At 39.1% G+C, this 19,990-nt stretch overlaps 1 protein-coding gene across 1 annotated transcript in view; it reads left to right on the top strand.

Annotated features, from left to right (window-relative positions):
* The window catches only part of CCDC148 (coiled-coil domain containing 148), a gene marked incomplete at both ends in the record, with an annotated part of 62,925 nt that overhangs the window by 20,628 nt on the left and 22,307 nt on the right, over nucleotides 1–19,990 (top strand). The window contains 4 exon segments of the mRNA XM_082311487.1: nucleotides 585–723; nucleotides 2,860–3,066; nucleotides 18,821–18,868; nucleotides 18,872–18,940. Coding sequence (XP_082167613.1) covers nucleotides 585–723; nucleotides 2,860–3,066; nucleotides 18,821–18,868; nucleotides 18,872–18,940 — 463 coding nt within the window.

The raw sequence follows: 19,990 nt of genomic DNA, 5'->3' as shown, positions 1-19,990 counted from the left end.
CCAAACCTGTGGTACTCTCTTTCAATTTTATGTTACTTCTTGCTACTCTAATTTTCTGAAACACATGAATGCATACTGATTACTACACCTCCTATTTTAAAAAAACTGTGAATCTTATGCCTTGCTGATGAGTTTGTGGGTGTCAGAAGTTTGTTTTTAAACTAGTTCCTCATTTAGCTACATACAGGTATTATCACTTCATTTCATTTTGATCATTTATTTAGTGCTCGGTGGTAGAGACTGATCATCTTCCTCCTTTTTCACATTGTATTTTCTGCGTGGTGTGACTATTCATTAATGCAATGTATTTGAGAAACGCAGTATCATTCCCCAATAAAAAGCCAGGTTAGAAAAGGAACAATTCACTCGATGGCACAGTAAATGGTCACATTAGAAAAGCAATATAGGTTTGCTTTGTTTCATTGAAGTAAATCTAAATTTCTCAGGTCTGATCCAACATCCAGTTTACAGGTTCAGGATTGTGAGCCCACTGAAAGGTTAGGCCTTTAAAAATAAACTAGAACTAAACTCCTCCTTTTCAAATGTTAAGTTATACTGGGGCTGATTGTTTTGCATTTCTGTAGGAACATGGAATGGAAGGAAGAAGATCAGTGGGTTTTTCAGACTGTTATCAATCAGTATCCAAGTGATCTTCAGAGGAGGAGGACTTTGTACCTCGATGTGCTGCAGAGATACCTTCCTCACAAATCTAGGCATGATCTGGTCAGTGTTGTTTTAAATATTAGATCAATTATATAAATTCTTACATAAATCATATAGTGAACATTTGTATTAAAGAATGTTTATCAAATTTTTTTGTTTTAAAATTTCTTAATTATAAATTTTATTCTGCACCATGAATAAGGGGTGTCCCTGTCTGCAAAATGCACGAACTTGAAAACCCATCACTTCTTCAAAATAAGGACTGTGGAGATTTTATAGTTCTACATACTCTTACAGCCAAATTCACAAAATTAGTTTGTTAGCATTGCTTTTGCTGTACACTTTTATAGTTATGTCATGCTATTCTGCTTCTGTTGATATATTTATTTTTTATGAGGATGTATAGCATTGTCACAATGTCTAGGAATAGTTATTTTAATTGGTCTGTGGCACATATATAGCAGGAAGAGTGGAAAGTTATCTCCTGCTCTCAGGGAGAGGCTATTTTTATATGCATAATACCTTTCAAATTGATTGCTGGTTCCTTTTACACTCCACAGTGAATAAGCACATAGCAGCTAATAGAGAAACCCATTTCAAGGCCAGAACACTTCAGGATGTCATAAGTAAAGTAGGAGTCTTTTTTTATCTCTGCCTGTATTTTTAGACCATCTACTTCCTTGTGTTTGAGGAGTGCCTAGCGCAAAGGAGTGGCAGTGGAGCGATACTGATAATTAGCATAGTTTCACCAAAAAGAAAGTTCTTGTGGATTTCAGAACTTTTGCCTGTGAGAACTGGGCTAAATAATGATGTACTTTGTACAATGTAGGTATATTTTAAGCATAGCCATTATTAATGGGTCTCCCTAATTCTCTGAAGGTTCATTTAAAATTTAAAAATTCTAAATTTAAAAATCATGATTCTGCATTGAATTAATATCTCTTAGTATGTATATTAGCATGACAAATACAGAAATGTTAAAAGAGTACTAACAATCTATTCTTAAACCGTTTGTGTTACATGGGAATACTAAACTTAGAGCCTTCTGTGCCTTCTTCCCTCCGTCCACGGATCAGTGGACAAGCACTGAGTGCTTGATCCACTAGCAGCTCATCAGAGAGGTCTGGTTTTAGAGGTGCAAACTCTCCATCCCATTTCTTGCTTACGAGTGTCTTAGCTTTAGGGGCTTGCTAGCAAGGCTCACCTGTGGCAGCAGCAATGGCAATGTGAACTTCTGCTGCAGTGGCCTACGTGCATTTGGCCCAAGAGAAGCTCCAGAGCTAGTGGTACCACTTTATCTTCATCCAGCCATGAGCTGATAGGAATATCTGTGAGCTAGGCACCAGACGAGTTGGCATCCCCTTGTCCCCTGCCAAAAGCCTGGAAATTAGCATCAGGAATGGTCCCCTTGACACTTGTGAGCAGTCAGTCATCTCTGGAATCTCCTTCATCCCTGTAACGTGTATTTTTGGGATATAAGACAGGTCCAAGACTCTACTGCCTCAGTCTGTGCAGCCTTACCTGTTACTACTACTGTTAAAGTCTTGAAGCTTGAACGTCCTTGGGAACCTCACTGAATAAGGCCAAAGAAGGTGTATTTGAGATTAAACGCTCACCAGTTTTGTTAGGTGGTGACATTGGTGGTGGCAGTATGCTGCTGGGCAAGCTAAAAATCTATTTCCGGATTTCCTGTTAGGAAAGAAAAAGTGAAGCTAATTCTTATCTGTACTACATTTGTACAATTGCATTAATTGGTGTTCTGTTTCTCTATAGATCATAATTTGCTACGAAGAGCCTCACCTTGCTAAAAGTGCTCAATGTCTCTGAAGATGTATTGAAAGGACCTACTTGCGTTTTATGTACTTTAGGGCAGGAAGGAACCATTGCATTTAATTTATTCATATTGCAAAAGCGTAGTTCAGAAAAGAACGGTGGGACATCAGGATAGTGAAGTGCCATGTGGTGGAGGCAAACAGGGAAAGGCTGGAGTGGTGTCACCGCCTACCAACACAGGGAGGCTGCGGTGTACCTGATACCTGACAGAATACTTTTGGGCCCTAAATTGTGGATTCCATGGGAATAGTGGTGATATAATAATTAAATCAATTATATTCAAGGTTTGCAAAAATGTCTAGAATTATTTTATTTTATTAACGCATAGTTTTAAAACCTTTCTGAAATGCTTTACTTTTTTAGGTCGTGCATGAGAAAGCTTGGGATTGTTACCGTTTCATCAGGAATCAGCGCAGAGTCTTGATGCTAAATTGGGCTCAAGCTAGGAAAGCCTTTTTACTTAAGGCAGTGACAACTGTTGCTGAAGCTTCTGCTGCTCGTGAGACAGAAGTAGCGTTGGCTAATACCAGACAAAAGCAACAGGAGATATGTGCTGATCTGAAAGCAAAGGTAGGTTCAGTTACAAATCTACCACATGCAAGTCTGTTTTTTTTATTGGTAAATTCAAAATTAAGTTACAGTGTTTAAGTGAAGAAAAACTAACTGAAGCTAGTTGTCATAATCCTATTTTTACTGGCCTGATCGAATTGTTTTGGGCAGTTAGGGGGAAAAAAGCAAACTATAAGCTGTTGGCAGGGATCAGTATGTTTGTGAAGCTTGACTTGCAAATGGTTTTGAAGATGCTCTGTTTCATTACCAATAAGGATCCCTGTTAGTGTTTGAACCAGCCCTTGAACTTAGTTTGTCCGTTTTTGATTAAGAATTTGATTACCTAGCACACTTTAGGCCTTACTATGAGTTTCATACTGGGGGTATAATCTCTGTATAAACTGTGATCACATTTATTTTGATGGATTTTGAGTTCCATCGAAGAGTTTGAACTGTATTTCAGTGTTGGAAGAACAAGATCTGTTCTGCAGATTACAATACGAGAGACTGTAAGCAAGCTACAGGAGTTAAGGTCTGGCATCGTATTCCTTTGTTTCCTATGTAACATTGGCAAATCACAAAATATTTGTGTGCTGCTGTTTCTTCCTCAGCAAAGTGGGATTGATATCTATACCATCTGAGGCTTAGTTCTTAATTGCTTTTAACACTAGATTCCTCAGAAGTGGAAGCAAAACGTTCCATTCATCATCACTATCACCAGTTTTTTAGATTAATGCTGGTCTGTTTTCAGAGAAATAATGAATATCTGTCTTCCGTTTATTTTTAAGAATGCTTTCTAAGACCTGAAAAAATGGATCCTATAACTTGTTTGCCCTTGTTAGGGAGGTTTTGCAATATTCTGAAAGGTGATTTACTGTGTTAAGAGGTGAAAAAAGATAAAAATGCCTGGGTTGCTTTTGGTAAGAGAGTAGAATAAAATGGGAGGAGCCTGGACACAAGAGGAGAGTGTTACGATGTTGATGCCTAAGGCATTTGTAAGAGGAATCATGTTTCTGGGCATGAAAGGCATGTTAAGATTTGTTTAAACTGCTCTCTGTGATTTTTCCACTTGCACAGAAATTAACATCTGAAAGCATATACGGTGTATTACTCTCACTTTACCAACATTACCTCTGGTGAACTCTTACTTCTCAGTGAAATACTAAACACTTGATTTTGGTTTTCTACAAGTAGAAAGACACAGTAAAACCTGTACTGTGGTTAAGATTTCTTTTTTTATGTTGATGCTACTTCTTCACTATAGTCATAATACAGAAAACCTTCTGTCTCCTGTTCCTGGAGCTGTCTGTCACAGGAAGGTTTGAATCTAAACACTTTAGGGTTAGAAACTGGGCTTGACTAAGCGGGGAGTACCCCATTGTAACTCCTGTGGCGGGCGTCCCTGGAGCCAGGTGGGGTAAGGAGCCGTTCTCCGGAGTTGGGGGCGGAGAGGGGTGGTGGTTGTTTTGTTTTGTGGTGGTTTTTTTTGGTGGTGGTTTTTTTGTTGTTGTGGTGGTGGTGGTTTTTTTGTTTTGTTTTGTTTTTTTACCCAGGCCTCCCTTTCTGGAATTGCTGTGTCTCTCTTATCTGCACAATTAGAGGTGGAAGGGCCATTTACTCCAGAACTGTGAATTTATGAGTCAGTCTTTTTTTTTTTTTTTTTTTTTCCTTCCCTCCCCCCCGAAAAGTAACAAGCAACTGTTGGAGTACTCACGTTGTTTCCATGCAGCTTAAGATTCTCACTGATGCATTGAACATTGTCTGAAAGTTTTTTGGATTCTGACCTCCTGTTTCCAGTAACCTGGAACTGTTTGAAACTTAAACCTATTAGGCCTACACTTTTCAAGGGTTGCTTTCAAAGGTGGCTTTGTTAAAATGTTGAATGTCTGAACAAAAACAATTCACCTGTTTCCCAGAAAAGAGGAATGAAAAAGGTACTTTTTTTTTTTTCTTTTTTCCTTCAATTAAAGAAGGATATCATTGTGACCTTGTTTTGATCAGCTCTACAGCTGAGAGGGCTAGAGGACGGGAGTTGAAATTGGGGAAGGAGCTAGTTGTTTTTCAGAGAAATTATTCTGAATATATCCATGGTTTTTGTTTGGATTCAATGGGTATATGCGTTTGAAAACTCATACTTTACCCAGTTATAGTTCATTTTACAGACTTGTCTTTCTACACTTCTGAAGTGTGCAGCTACAGAGTGCCATACTGTGGAAAGTGACTGTTGGCAGCTGCCAGGTAAAAAGTAACTCTCAGTCTAGTGAGTTAATTTATACGGATAAAAATCCATCCTGATGAGGATCCGTAAGATGGGGTAAAAAGTGAATCTCTCTCTAAGGGAATGAGTGTAGAGCTGGAAATCAGGGATTAGGGCTGTTCTCCCACTTTTTCTTTTTTGCCATTAATTGACTTACTGAAATGCATAAAATTTAGTTTAGCCTAAAGAAAACTTTCTCATCGCACTTTGTCAGAGGGAAAATGTAGTTGCTATAATGATTCAGCTGTTTCGTAAACTCTCTGTATGCTTGTGAAGAGTTTGTATCCTGAATGTGAGAGATATAGACCTCCTTCATTACACCAGCAGGTTTCAGAGAAAGTTGTAGCAGTTATATGCCTATTTACATCAGCTGGAAAATGAAGTTATGACACATACACTGTAAGATATGTAAGCAGTTCTAGAAATGCAAAGGATCATTAGATCTATTTTGCAGACAGAATATTCAGAAATACATTAAAATCAAAATGGATTGTTTAAGCAGCTGTTGACAGAGTGGGAGAAGACTAGACTCTGAATATGACACCTTTCATTTAACTTCCAGTCAGTAAACCACTTAGCCTGTTTTACTACTTTGGTTTAAAAGGGATATCTTTCTGTAAACTTCTATGCTTCTTTGAGTTTGTGGGGTTTTTCAAAAGAGTTTTTCTTCCTGTGTGTGAAAATCAGTTCCTAATTGTAGTACAGATTGAGCAATGCAAGAAAGAAAATATTCATATGTGACACTGTGCATTTTTTTATTACTGTAATAGCCACATGATATCACCTAACTTTTATAAAGTTCTTTTCATCTGTCAACAACAAACCAAAGGCATAGCAAACAGACTAAAGAATGCATTATTTAAAGCTGTTTTAAATGCACTAGAAGCAACTACACCATCAGTGAGACTCTAGGCCTTGTGACAAGAGGTGATAACAATTAAAAAGTAAAGTAGCAGAGAAGTTAAATTAATGTTTATAGCAGTTTTTACTTGAGGAAAGGACTTTCAAATTCTTATTCCATGTTCCATCTCACAAAAGATCAATGTGTGTCCTTAACAGAAATCAGAGTCTCTAAGGAGGAATTTTGAAACAACTCAAGAAGCTCAGGTGAAATAAATCACGAGGGCCATATGGTAGTCATCTGAATGAAATAAAGTGTGAAATGGATAATACTAGTGAGGATATACTGTGCATTCTTAAAGAGGAAATGTTTCTGGTACGTATCTTTAACACCCCTGTTTGCTGTGGGAAAACAAACAAAAAAAACCCACGGAGGGGCTACACTTTCAATGAGTGATCAAGAATCACTCTCATTTGGTATGTTTTATACTGTGTGGATTTAACCACTTTCAGGGTTCTGTAGCAAATGCTGTGCAAAAAATTTCTCCTTCTATGTAAAATCCCTCTTTCTAAACAACGTAGAGAAGCAAATTCATCTATGTCACAAGGCAGTTAAGTAATGAAGTGAGAGAGTGATCTTCTAAGAGGGGTACTGGGTGCTGCTTCGCAGTTGGTGTTTGAAGGATTGAAGTACTTGCTGTAATACCTTTAGAAATTCAGTCAAGGTATCTGCATACATTCAAAACATTAGTTTTCTATTGAATTTATCTCAAAATGTTTATAATCCAGTACTTTCCATCTTCATATAAAACAATTTTAAAAGGACACTCAAGGGAAGACCTACAACAGTAGACAAAAGGACAGTTGAATCTCCTGTGTATGATGCATAGGGTGGGCTTTTTCTTCCTTAGCATAAAGCTATGTCTTTGCCTTCCTTTAAATCTTTTCTCTTTTTGTGTTCTAGGATTAATCCCCGCTCCAGTGCTAAAATCTCTTGCAACACATTGTGAATTTTTGGAGAGCAACTCTTGCATTCCTTATCCTGGCAGAAACTAAGATAAATTAATTTCAAAAGGAAAAATGTGTTAGGTGGAATTAACTGGGGTATTTCAAATCACATAAAGCATGTTGCAGATTGCCTTCCTTCTCCCTTCCTGTATCATGAGAAGAAAGGATGTGACTTTAAACTCAGGAAAAAAAGTTGTATCTCCCTATTCAGCATATAGCCAAGTCACTGAGGTGAATGATTTGACTGCTGTAGGAGGTCAATATTGAAATATTACAACTGAATATGTAAAAAAAAAAAAAAAAAAAGTCTGAGTAGGTATCAAATCTAGTACTTTGACTATAATCTGATCATTTTGCAGGAAACTTTTAAAAACATAAATATTTAAATAGTGGGATATTTAAAAGAAGAGTTTTCTTTTTCAGAAGCATTGTCTATTCGCCACTGAGGTGACCCATTCATTTGTTGGATATGAGAAATACAAGGAAGTTTTAATAACCTAAATTTTAAATACAGATATGCATTCATGAAGTATGTGGTGAGCTTAAAAGTTGTAGGATGCTATAGTATTTCTCCAAAGTGGATGTGAGCAAATATCGCAGATTTTAAAGTTCAACGAAGATGAGCCAACTCCGACTCAGTAGTATGTTTTTAAATACGGAGCTAATAAATCTGGATTTATTAGTTTGAGGTCAGCGCAGCATTGATGAATTACATGGCTTTTGGGTCAGATAAAGCTCATATGCAGTAAGCTTGAAGGACATGCAGAGATTGTCTCTGCAAATTTTCCTTGCTTTTCCTTTCACCCCTCCTTTTTTTCCCCCCGTTTTCCTATACTGCATGTTTTCTATCACATGATGTTATTTCTGAATCTATCAACCTCTCTATTGAAGTCTTCTCACAATGTATTACCTAACAGTTTGCCTGAGGACACAGCAGATTTAAGGGGTTACCATCCCAAATGTTTTTCTTACCTCCTGTTGCAGTTCACAGCTCGTTGTTATGGTGATGCAACTGTAACGCCACAATAAAAAGGTGGAAATGTGCTTATAACTTCACTCTCTTTCAGTACACACACAACAGAAGTAGCTAATAAACCAATTTATGAAGTGTGTAAAAAGCAGACTATGTTTTCTCTATATTTTAAGCTACAAATGAAAAAATATTTGTCCGTTTTGCTAAATAAGAAGTCATTAGCAGAATACAAAGATAAATAACCAGATGCTGATTATGTTAACCAGATCCTTACATTTTATTTCAGAGGGGTTTAGTAAATACTAATCTGAGAGAAATAGAAGTTCAGACTTTAGCTATTGCCTATTTCATAAATTGTGTTTGCAGTGCAATTTATAGCCACACATTCTTTCGACTTGCAGTGATTTGGTTATGTTGTTAGTTGCCCAAAACACTTGAAGTTTGGCTGTGGGAGGCCATGCGCAGGTGATTGCAAGTGATCAGCTTAACGTAACTATTGGGTTCCCAGCTGAGCCACAGCAGTGGACCCCTGCGCTGTGCCAGTTGTGTGGAAAGTGTGTTAGTTTAAACTGCCTTCACGGTTTGCTCCAACATTATAATTAGAATTTACGCTATAGGAGACAACATACAAATTTGAAAATGCTTTCTTCGTTATTTGACCGTTATTTGGGAAGGACTAGGGGCACACACAGAGCCACACACTCCAGAAAAGTTGACGAGGGGCAGTTTTTTAAAGCATGGTAACTCCATTGTGTGTGTTTCTTTTCATTCTTCTGAGGATGCTATCGTGACTGCATCCTTAATCTTAGGTACTGGGCATAAATTGCAGCGTTTTGGTAATGGGGGGCTGCAGGGGTACCCTGCATGGGAGGAGACCACGAACTGCCTTGTCAGCTCTGAGATCCATTTAAACATCCCATTGTACCCCAAAACTTCAAGCAATCAGAGGAGCCCTTAGTGCCGCAGCCTGAGATGTATCTTCTTCATTTACCTGGCTGCTAGGTTTAGCAAAGCTTGTAGGATCTTCGGTATGTTTGAGACATACACTTACCTGTCAGATTTAGTTGGAATTATCCAGTGATCCCCAAAATTAGTTGAGGATGGGTAGCTGGACAAGCAGGCAGCTCATGCTAACCTTATTTTCTCAGGAGAATTATCTTCCTTCTTCAGCCAGGAAAGTGGCAGCTCAGGCAAGAAAAATAATTTGCATTAAAATTTTGCAAAAGCAGTAAAGGATCAAAGGAGCTCTTCATACAACTGCAGAAGGAACTAAAAGAGAGAGCACTGTATATAAAAGGACAGCAAATTTAGCTAAGTAGTTGTACATAGGAATGCAGCTTACTTAAGGTTATGCATGTGTGAATGTTTAAGCCTACATAATATTGAAACATGTTAATAAAATGTTGACACTCCCGTTGTCAAGAACAGAAAGATGTTCTGAATAATGCTGACTGAGAAGAGAGAGGAAATACAAGGACCATCTGTGAAAAGTAAACTGTTCACACGCTGTCTTGAGCAAAGATGTTGTGATGTGCTTTCAGCTCCAGGGAATTAAAACTGGTCCTATATTGCATCACAGGTTTTATAGGTACCAATCCTAGCCCTTGTGACTAAGTTTCCTAACTAAAAGCAATGTATCTTTTTACTTTTCAGGTTATGACTGAGGATTATGCTCAAATGCTTTTTTCTCATATCCCTTTTTCAGATTTAAACACTTTTATAGCTGAAGAAAATGTCTACGGTTCTGTTAATGATCAAAACAGTTACATTTAACCACAGTCTGATTTTCAAATTAAAATTTTTCTAGATGTGGATATGGATTTTTTTTTTTATGTAACAAAATTAATCCTAGTGTCAGTAGCCTTGCTTTTCCCCATTATTTCTTGCAGACCTCTTAGAGGTAACCTGTGGAGCACAAGCTGCTGAAGAGTACCAGTCAAAAACCTACTAGAGATGCCAACTTTCATTGTTTTTCTAATCACAGCCAGAATGAAATTATTTTATGAGATTAACAAACTTGCAAGTGTCTTATTTCTTAATTATCCCATTGCCAAATCCTCTAATAATGGACTTCTTATAGGTCTTGTGTAAGTCAGTCAGAAGCAGAATACTGTTAGCTTGTACCATTTGCTGTTTTGTCATTCAAGACTCTGTGGAGTCTGGACGTGATTCCAGGTGCTGTTCAGAAGTTTTCAGGGTAGAAGAATCCTCCATCCAGAGAAGAAGGAGGAGGTTTTTAGAGTTGAAAGTTATTGGAGACTTCAGACCACCATCCGTTAATACCACAATAGTTTGTTGTTGATGTGCTTGTTGATGTCATAAGTAAATTCCTCTATTAACTGTGTGGTCTCAGGAGGTGCTGCACTGTCTGTAAAAGTAATACAGATGAGTTCTTTGCCATGACGGTGGCGCTAAGTCTTGTCCCCAGGGAAAGTGAGCATCATTCTCAGTGCTGGACTGCTGAGTGACCTGCTGTTTCAGAGTGTTCGCTGCCCTATAACCTCTGTCACGGGAGGGTGTTGGGTTTTTGTATTTAGGATTAGGTGTTATCACGGATTTTGAATGCTTATTTTTTGTCATGAAGCTAACGGCCAGCAGAATTTTAAGCCTTGTGTCCCAGAGCACAGACAGCAGGATGTCTGACCAGCGTGTTGCTTAACCTGCTGGCAGGAGTCAGTAACTCATCACCGCAGCTCCTTGGGCTGCTACCACCAGCATATACAATCACAGAATCGTTTCGGTTGGAAAAGACCTTTAAGATCATCAAGTCCAACCATTAACCTAGCACTGCCAAGTGCAAGTATGAGGTCCGTATGAACCAACACATGTATACAGCAATGATTCTTGCTAAACATTTCTACTTGACCGTGCTATTTAATATGGAGCCCCCCTTGTAAATCTGAACTTCCTTCCACAGCAAACTGGGAATTGACACATTTGCTATTTTAAACATTCGTGTTGGTTCATAAGGCTACTGACACACAAGAAAAAGAAAACAATATGTATGATGCTTCTAAAAAAGGACTTTCTAGGACTTTCTAAATTTAAAAAATGATGGCTTTTTCACATTGTTTTGACAAACTCCCTCCTGCCCCATAATATTTTAGACTCCAGGGAACTGTTCTTAATTTTTTCCCTTTTATAAGCTCTAGTATTCACACCCTGAGGCACCCGTCTCATTATCTTTCCATTTAGGAATATATGCATACACTTCCTATTCTTATTTTATTTCCAAGAATAACACTGTTGTTATTTTATATTTCAATGTGTGGTGGGTTTGATTAGTGCAAGTCTGTTTTGGTTGGGTTTTTTGTTGTTTTGGTGTTTGGTTTTTTTTTTTTTTTTTCAGTTGATACAATTATACATCAGTAGCAGGTCTACTACACATCCCAGTTTCCTTGGAGATGTCAGCTTTATTGGGGCAAAATTTGCCTGTGACTTCCAAAGTCTTGGCAAACAAGTCGTTAACTGGAAATGTAGAAATCCATGAGATGCCCACTGTGCAAGCATAAATCTACTCTCCTGTACCTGTGCTGTGAGTTCGGCATGTCTGAGAGCTGTTGAAACTACTGCACATCGGCATTTGTTACCAGTAGGTCCAGTGTTTCCTGAATTTCATACTTTCCATGCGCGCTCAAACCATCTATAAAGAGCGTATCCAGCCGTTGCTTCCTGTGAGCGGTGGGGGTGCTGTGCACGTACTGTAGAGGCTCACGTTTGTCTGGGAAAAGCTGTAGCAGTTCTGTCCTGGAGATGCAAATGTTTTACAATATGCATTAATTTCCTTCTTCCTAATTCCTAGCAGAAAGTCTTAAAAGTTTGAGTAGTCAAAGCAGGGTTTGTAATGAGAAATTGTGCGTGAATGCAAGTAAGTCTGAAAACGCACTTTTTTTAAAAATGAAATGCACTACTTTTTAGTAGTCATTGAACAGACAGTTCTGTATAATTAGTGACTTTAAAAAATTGTTTTAGTTTTGTAACATAGACCTCTATTGTCCTGTTCCGTTTATAAAATATTTAAGTCTAAGGGATTTATTATCCCATTAACCCAAGTGGAATTTATGTGCTTAACTTCTCTTAACCTTAATAGAAATTATCTGGGTGAATCCTTGTTCTTCTGTGGGAGACTAGGTCTTCAATTTTTTATTTTCCTCTACATTTCCTTCCCCCTTTTCTTAAAATCTTTCCTTTTATTCCACCTTAGAATGAAAGGGAGTTACTCAGGCAAGAGACATAGATCAGCATGCACTACTTTTATCTGAAATATTAACGACTTAGCTATATTGCAAGTGAAGAGGCTACACTGCTGGTGGTGAAAGTCACCTTTTAATGAGTTTTCCATGTTAATCTTCTAGTGATCTCAGTTTGACTGTGCTCTTTGGCCAGTTCTATAGTAGATAAAAAGTAATGACCTTCTCTTGTGTGGGGAAATGTTTGCCAAATTTATTAAATCATCTTCATTGATTGGATGATGTGTCCATTAGGAACTGAACTGAGAAGAATATCCTTACTGAAGACCTGATGTTGCAATCCTGTAATTCCTTTAGCCCATAACCTTTTATCACTTAATCACCTTTTACATCTGTTTTGCTTAACTCTGTTTTTCAGGACACACCAGAAATGCGTAGCTCTAAAACGGCCTTTTCTCTGTAAACAGAATTCCTTAGGTCATCAACTTGTTCTGAGGCTGCAGTCCTTATCTTAAAAACATGAAGGAAAAATGTCATGGTTGTTGTGGTTTGAATCCAAACTTGCAGTTAAGAGGCTTTTTTTCTTTTTTTGTCTCTGTGCCTTGTGGCTTCCATCTGGAAAAATCAAGAGGTATCTCTGACTTACCGTAATGGGATAACTCTCAATTCCATATTCAGCAAGAAACAGGGCAGAAAAGCTGGGCAGAGAAGATGACGATGACGCAATGAAGTTGGGAAGGAGGGGAAGAAAGGAGAGGAGCTAGTCCTGGTAACAGAATTAGATCAGGCTGGTTATCTGAACTGTGGACATTTCTTGCTATGCTTTTGGACTCTGTTGATTCCAAGCTGCTTCTTTCTTTTGAGCTTCATATGAGCACAGCATCAGTAGCTGTAGGAAAGCCTTAGGTGACCTAGAGGGCTCTAGCCTGAATAATCCTATGGAAAGGGAGCAGATGCGGGTTCCCATGCAATGTGGTGCTCATCCTTTCCAGAGCTCATTTCGTGGTTCTGAATGACTACTTGGGCTCTCTCTGGACAAGCCGAAACGCTGCTGAACTTGTGCTCTGTTCCAGGGGTACCTTCAGTAGCCTAAGATGGAGCTTTGCCACAAAAGAAGAATTTTATTGCTACTTATACCAATTTTTGGCGCAGGTGACATGCACAATATAACGCTAAACTCGGGTAGTCTGTGCTGTCCCAGCTGTGAAATGTGAAATAACACTTCATGGCTATCACTTGTTGGGATTTCCTACACACTTTGCAGAACAAGCAGTGAGAACTGTGGGACAAATGTATGTAGATGCATTCTGTGATTCCCTGTTTTGCACTTAGCATTTTTTTTATATTGAATTCCTTTAAATAGTATTTGAATCTCTAGTCATCTTGTAATCACATTTCAACATTTCTGACCGTGCAACCCTGATTGCTGCAGCTGCTATTGCTGTCAGTTGCATGGTGACGCCACCACGAAAATGCTGGTTCTTTCACCAGGGCTGGAACAGCGTTCGGTTGCGTGCTGCTTCAACTTACTCCTTCAAATTTTGCGGCATCTTCGTTTGTGAAGTTATTTCTCTTGGAGACCCTCTGAAATTTCTTTCCTGGGCATTCTTAGAATCAGTTGCGAACAGTTTGAAGAAGAAAAACCTGCAAACCACAATAAACATAAGGAAAGGTGTGCAGAAATGTTTGAGATTAATAAAGCTCTTGGAGATTCTGAAAGTGTATTGGGATTGGGTCATTTTATAAGGTTGAAAGAGTGAGCTAGAGTGAACCGGGGTGGGGATATCAGAGGATTGTCTTTTTATGCCTTTAGTTATGACTACAGTACTGACTTTATCACGTGATTATTGGGAATTCTTGCTTAGAATTTGAATTCTAGTAGCTTGTTATATCTGTGTAGCGCAGCGTAGCCTGCAAGATTACTGACCTGGAGCTCTGAGTAGTCATTTTGTGATGCTGTTCCTCCCGGGCATTTTATGTCCTTTTGGTTTGTAGTATATTTTTGCCTCAGTTTTCAAAGGCTGGTTTTACTCCTTGCGTGACCTTTGCCGTGCAGACCCTCTCCGCGCCAGTCAGTTGTCCTGTGTTCCGATTTACCTAGCTCTGCAGGTTAGCTGCTAGGAGGAGCTTCATGCCACCTCTCTCGTGTCACCCGAGGCAGCTTCAAGATCTGTTTATAATGTAAGTCAGCGTTGCTTAAAGAGAAAACCTTACATGGTGCTGCCTTAACATGCGCTAATTTAGTGGGAATTCCCAAGGAAAGTATCTCAAAAATTGTTTTGTCATTAACAGAGATGTATCTGTAGCATTAAGTACATGGTAAATACATTATTATTATTCAGATGTTAGAGTGAAAGAACTAATTTATCACTTTAATTAGTTTGTAGCGTACTTTACGTTATTGTAATATGCAATATTGAAATAATGAACTGAAAATAGGTATGTACGCATTCTGTTCAGCACAGCAATTTAATAATTCACTTGGCAAAAGCTCCTCTAATAGTACATGAACTGTGAGATGTACTTGAAGTGCTGCTTGTAATTAAAAACTTTCAGAACTTAATGTTGGCAGTGCTTGTACTGCTAAAATGTAAGCTGCTTTGTGAAACAGGCAAGAGGGGATCCAGTTTTCAGTGTATTTTCAATATTAGTTTAACTACTAGGATTTTTTTAATATTTAAACAGAACATGTACTGTTGACACAGTAAACTCTACCCTTCTGATTTTGCACACATTAATTTTTCTTGTGCATTCTGTGGTCCCAAGTTACTGCCTTAGTGAATCAGAGTTATCGTTCAGGAATTTATTTTGTTCTTCAGATCTGCGCAATACTACCTCTGGAGGAAAAGCCTGATGAATACAGTGGGTTTTCTTGAAAAGCTTAAATTGTAGGAATGCTGGAAATTCAGCATCAGGTAGTCACTTTTAAACAGCAAAATATTAGGAGTATGGAAGTGCGTGCCGCTGAGATCCCTCAGCTATTACGCTGCATTTCACTGCCCGCCCTTTGCTGTTGTTTGTTTTGCAGCAGTGCCCAGCGGCTCTCAGATGGGACTGGGTTCCCGCAGCGCCATGTGTTGTACGAACTCGCCGTACAGCGTAGTTCGCAAGGTAAATACAGAGGCAGGCTGGGTTTCCGTAGGAGGCAGTCCCCTATATCCTTTGTCATCACGAGTTATGGTAGTCTAGCTCCTACTTTTTGAACCTGTGACAGTATGGACAAGGGATTGGTTTGGGAATCGTTCATTCTGGCCCCTGCCATCTTCTGCGGTTGGTACTCCCTTGAGAAGTCCCCCTTTGTAGGCAGGCTGGCCCACAAAGTAAGTTGAGGCTGTGGGACTAGAACTATGCTCTAGCAGAGAGATATTTTAATGTTCAAATGTGGTTTAAAAATTGAAATATACTGACATTTGAATCAGTTGTTTAATTCCTAATTTTTCGTATTTCTTACATAATAAACCACTTTAATTTAGCTCAGCTTTATTAAGAACATTTTATCCTATATGACTTTAATTCCTCATGTGGGGAAGACATGGCATAATGCCAGCCTACTGAATCACATTTTATAAATATTTTGCAAACAGTGCTTTTCTGTTATTTTACCAATTTTTCCTTTTTTGTTGCAATTATGAATCATTTTTTAAAGGCAGTAACTCCTTTTGCCTTAATGAAAAGGCATGGATTAGATAAACGTAGGAGAGGCAGGGATAACGTAAACTAACTTCATACGGTGCCTACAGAAAAGAATAAATGGGTTTTGTGGGAAAGTGTAATGCAGTGAAACTTTCCTTCCTTCTGTCATTCTTATTACCTGTTTTGTTGATTGGCAATGGGCTTATGCATTCAAAAAAACTATCTAGATAAAAATGGTAAGCAGATTCTACCCACTGAGTAAATAGGTGTGTTTAGTATTGATTTAGGGCAGCGTAGATAGCATTGTAGAAGGTAGTGGAGATACGCACTGAATTATTGACTTATCAGTTTTGTCTGGGGCACCTCATTGCGTGATTAATGTTTTGTCAGCTGAATGAAGTTATTTATTTGACGCTTGGTTATGCTCCCTTGTTTGTATGAAACCTGTTGAAAATCTAGATTGTGCCCCAATGTTGATTTCTGACTTGAATCAAAAGGCTTTAACAGACGAGCTATGTGCAAATAACTAGGGAAAGTGGTTATGGCCTGTCGTGAGATTGGTGGGTAACGTACACCGTGCAAACAACTGCTAATCAAAACGAGTGAATAAGGAGGCTTGAGGTGATTTCAGACTGGATTAGTATCTGTATCTGCTTGCTGCTTTATTGTTGTTTGCTTTCCTTCAGTCGGTTCTCGTCTTGACAGACTCTGCTGGGCCGGTTCTGTTCTCAACATCCATGTCCAGGCAGTGGTTCCCCTGAAGGATCCGTTAACTGCAACTTCTGTTGAGACCAGTTTGATGGACTCACCATGCCAGCTAATGCCTGCAATCAAACAACTAAAAAAGGTTCCTGGTTAATAGGTAAATTAGTGTCGAGTGAAGACCAGTGAAGGATCAAGAGGGTTCTCGGACTTGGAGGAAACTGAAGCTGCATCATGTCATGAGCCCACCTACATTGGCATGTATCTCCTTATTGAAAGGAGTGTGAAGCAGGATGTAGGAAGATACAAGCTTAAAAAAAAGCAATTTTTTTGTTACATAGTTTGACTATGTAACATAGTTTTTTTTTAGGAGGAGAGGGAACGGCCTCAAGCTGCGCCAGGGCAGGTTTGGGTTGGATATTGGGAAAAACTTCTTCCCCCAAAGGGCTGCCAGGCCCTGGCCCAGGCTGCCCAGGGCAGGGGCTGAGTCCCCATCCCTGGGGGGATTTAAAAGCCGGGGAGATGTGGTGCTTGGGGACATGGTTTAGTGGCGGGCTTGGCAGCGCTTGGTTAGCGGTTGGGCTCGATGATCTTAAGGGTCTTTTCCAACCTTAACGATTCTATGATTCTGTGACTGTTGCCTTATTTCAGTTCAGAAAATCTCAATGATGTTATTACAAAGGCTTAAAGTTCCTTTGAATGCTTCTGCATTTTAGCAGATTTCATTCATTTTTTGTTAGATGTTAAAGATTCATGAATCTGTTTTTGCTTCAATCTGTTTCAAAAGTGAGGTAGAAATGATTGCATGCTCTTCCACATTCATTTTCAAAACATCCCTTTTGAAGTTTATTAGTGTAGCAGGTGAAGGGTAACTGAAACAATTTAGCATTTTATTTTAGATTCTTAAACTGCTGAAATGCATTAGCAGACTGCTGTCAAAATTGCGAAATAAAAATTTCTATTTAGACAAAGACCTTGTGTTACAAATCTCACAGTGTGGGGGAAGTTTCATTCAGGTATTACAGCTAAGCTCCAGGAAATGGGATCTTAGGAAAATTGACACAAATATGGTCATCTCATGTAATCCTCATTCTTTTTATTATTGTTCCATATTTCTGTTTAGATGGATGGTTTGAAATTGTAATTGGCTGTTTTCATTAAGAGTGATACACATTCTTCTGCTGACACTTCCCTCGGACCTTGCTTGCTTTAGGATGCGGAGCTGCTATGGATTTCTTTGCCAGCTTGATGGTATTCTTATCCTTGTGTGGCTTGGAACCAATCAGTCTGTCATTCCTTCTGCACGAGACAGGCCCAAACCCTCCAGCTTCCTCTGCAGGGTCCATCTAATAAACCTCTGCTACGTAGGAATTTTTTGCTCAAGTCCTCATTTATCCATTTTCATTCTTGGCAAGCTGAGCAGGCTGTTTAGACCCCGTCTAGTGCTGAATTTATCAGTGTTAGAACTATAGAAAACCCTGAAATAAAGGTCTGAATGCATCTTGCTTCTTATACTTGGCTGTTCCTCACTTCCAGTGGCTCTCTTCAGAACTTGGGAGAGTTAACTCTCCCAAGAAAGCGTGTTGGATCCTCTTACCTCTTTCTTTCCTGCCTTTTTTTGTAGTGCCCCTATGCTGAACTACATCACAAGAATTCTTGCTTTGCATATTCCTCAAGAAAATGCATTTCTGTTATGCTTAAAAACAGAGCTAAATGCCAGGTTCTTTTTCTTGGAACTTGGTTAAATCTTAGAGCATCTTCTTGTTGACTTGATATTTTTAACTTATGAACAAACTTACGGAAATAAGATCTCAGATGATAGGAGAGAAAGGCTTGACTCCCAGAACTGACTATGGGAACTGGTATGGGAGAATGATGTGAGGACTGAACTATAGAGAAAATGTGTTGCTCTCTACACCAGAGTAATTTTTTGACATTAAAGAACAGACAGTGGATGGCAGAGAAGACATTCCCAAGTGAATGTCTAGACACTGGAAGAGAGAGGCTCTTCTGCTTCTTGGTGATTTTCAAGTGGAACAGCTACAGTGTCAGGGAATGAGAAGACCCTGGTTCAAGCTAGTCTAGAGATGGGGATGTTCTTTTTAATTTTGAGGACAGCTGGAAACAGGTCCCTGACCCAAAAACTGTTTCATTATTTCTTTCTTACTGGAGCAAGTCCAGCGAAGGACCATTAAGATGAAGGGTCTGGAGCACCTCTCCTAGGAGGAAAGGCTGAGAGAGCTGGGACTGCTCCGCCTGGAGAAGAGAAGGCTCAGGGGATCTCGCCACCGTGTATGAGTATCTCAAGGGAGGGTGCAGAGAGGATGGAGCCGGGCTCTTTTCAGAGGTGCTCAGTGACAGGGTGAGAAGCAACGGGCACAAACCAAAACACTTGAAATTCCATTCCACCCATCACTTTTCTACTGAGAGGGTAAACACTAGAATACGTTGGCCAGAGAAATTGTGGAGCCTCCACCCTTTGGAGATATTTAAACCTCAATTCGACATGGTCCTAGGTAACCAGCTGTAGCTGACCCTGCTTGAGCAGGGGGGTGGCCTCAAACAGCCTTGAGAGGTCCCTTCCAACCTCAGCTGCTCTGTTTTCTGCAACCTGGAATAATTTTAAGCATAAACATGGCTTCATATTCCTTTTTACAGAATAAAGAATTGAATGTGGATCTCCCACAGCCTGGGTAAGAGGGCTCAAGGTATTTGTGTTGTGATATGGCAGTCTTGATTAATCAAGTCATTAAATAAAAATTTGGAAACTGTTTGGAACATACTGCTTGAATTAATTAATGTATTTGGGATGACCAAGCCCATATTACGGGGGTATGAAACCTACTACTTAGCAAAAATTGTTGCCCGGTACTTCTTTTAGTAATCTGTTGTGAGGAAAATAAGGTAAATGATTCATATGCAGTGTATATTTAAATGGGACCAGTCATATTTCATTCTCTTTTGTGAAAAAAAAAAAAAAAAAAAAGAAATTATTTCATGCAGATGCTTAGAGCTATCTATATTATAGTACTTATGTCTAAGGGTTATTTATGTCAATATGTCACTTGTAATTAGTGGAAAATTGGGGGCCGGGGGGGAGAAGAGCAGGTGGGGGGGGGGGTGTCCCACGCGTGCTCAGTGCGCGCCCCAGTTCTGACAGAAACTTCACATACCCATGACTGGCAGGTTACAGGATTTGAGGGGGTGGCGGGGGGGCTTTTTTCTTTTTGGGAACAAAAGGAGAGTTTTACCACTGCCAAACAATCTCTACCAAATATGTCTTTCATTAACAATTATTATTGTTATATACCTTAGATCCTGTTAAGGGAACTTTTTCAAAAT

Source organism: Platalea leucorodia (assembly GCF_965183815.1).
Source record: "Platalea leucorodia genome assembly, chromosome: 5".
In the NCBI taxonomy this organism is placed as follows: domain Eukaryota; kingdom Metazoa; phylum Chordata; class Aves; order Pelecaniformes; family Threskiornithidae; genus Platalea; species Platalea leucorodia.
This window is presented reverse-complemented; position numbering and strand designations above follow the sequence as displayed.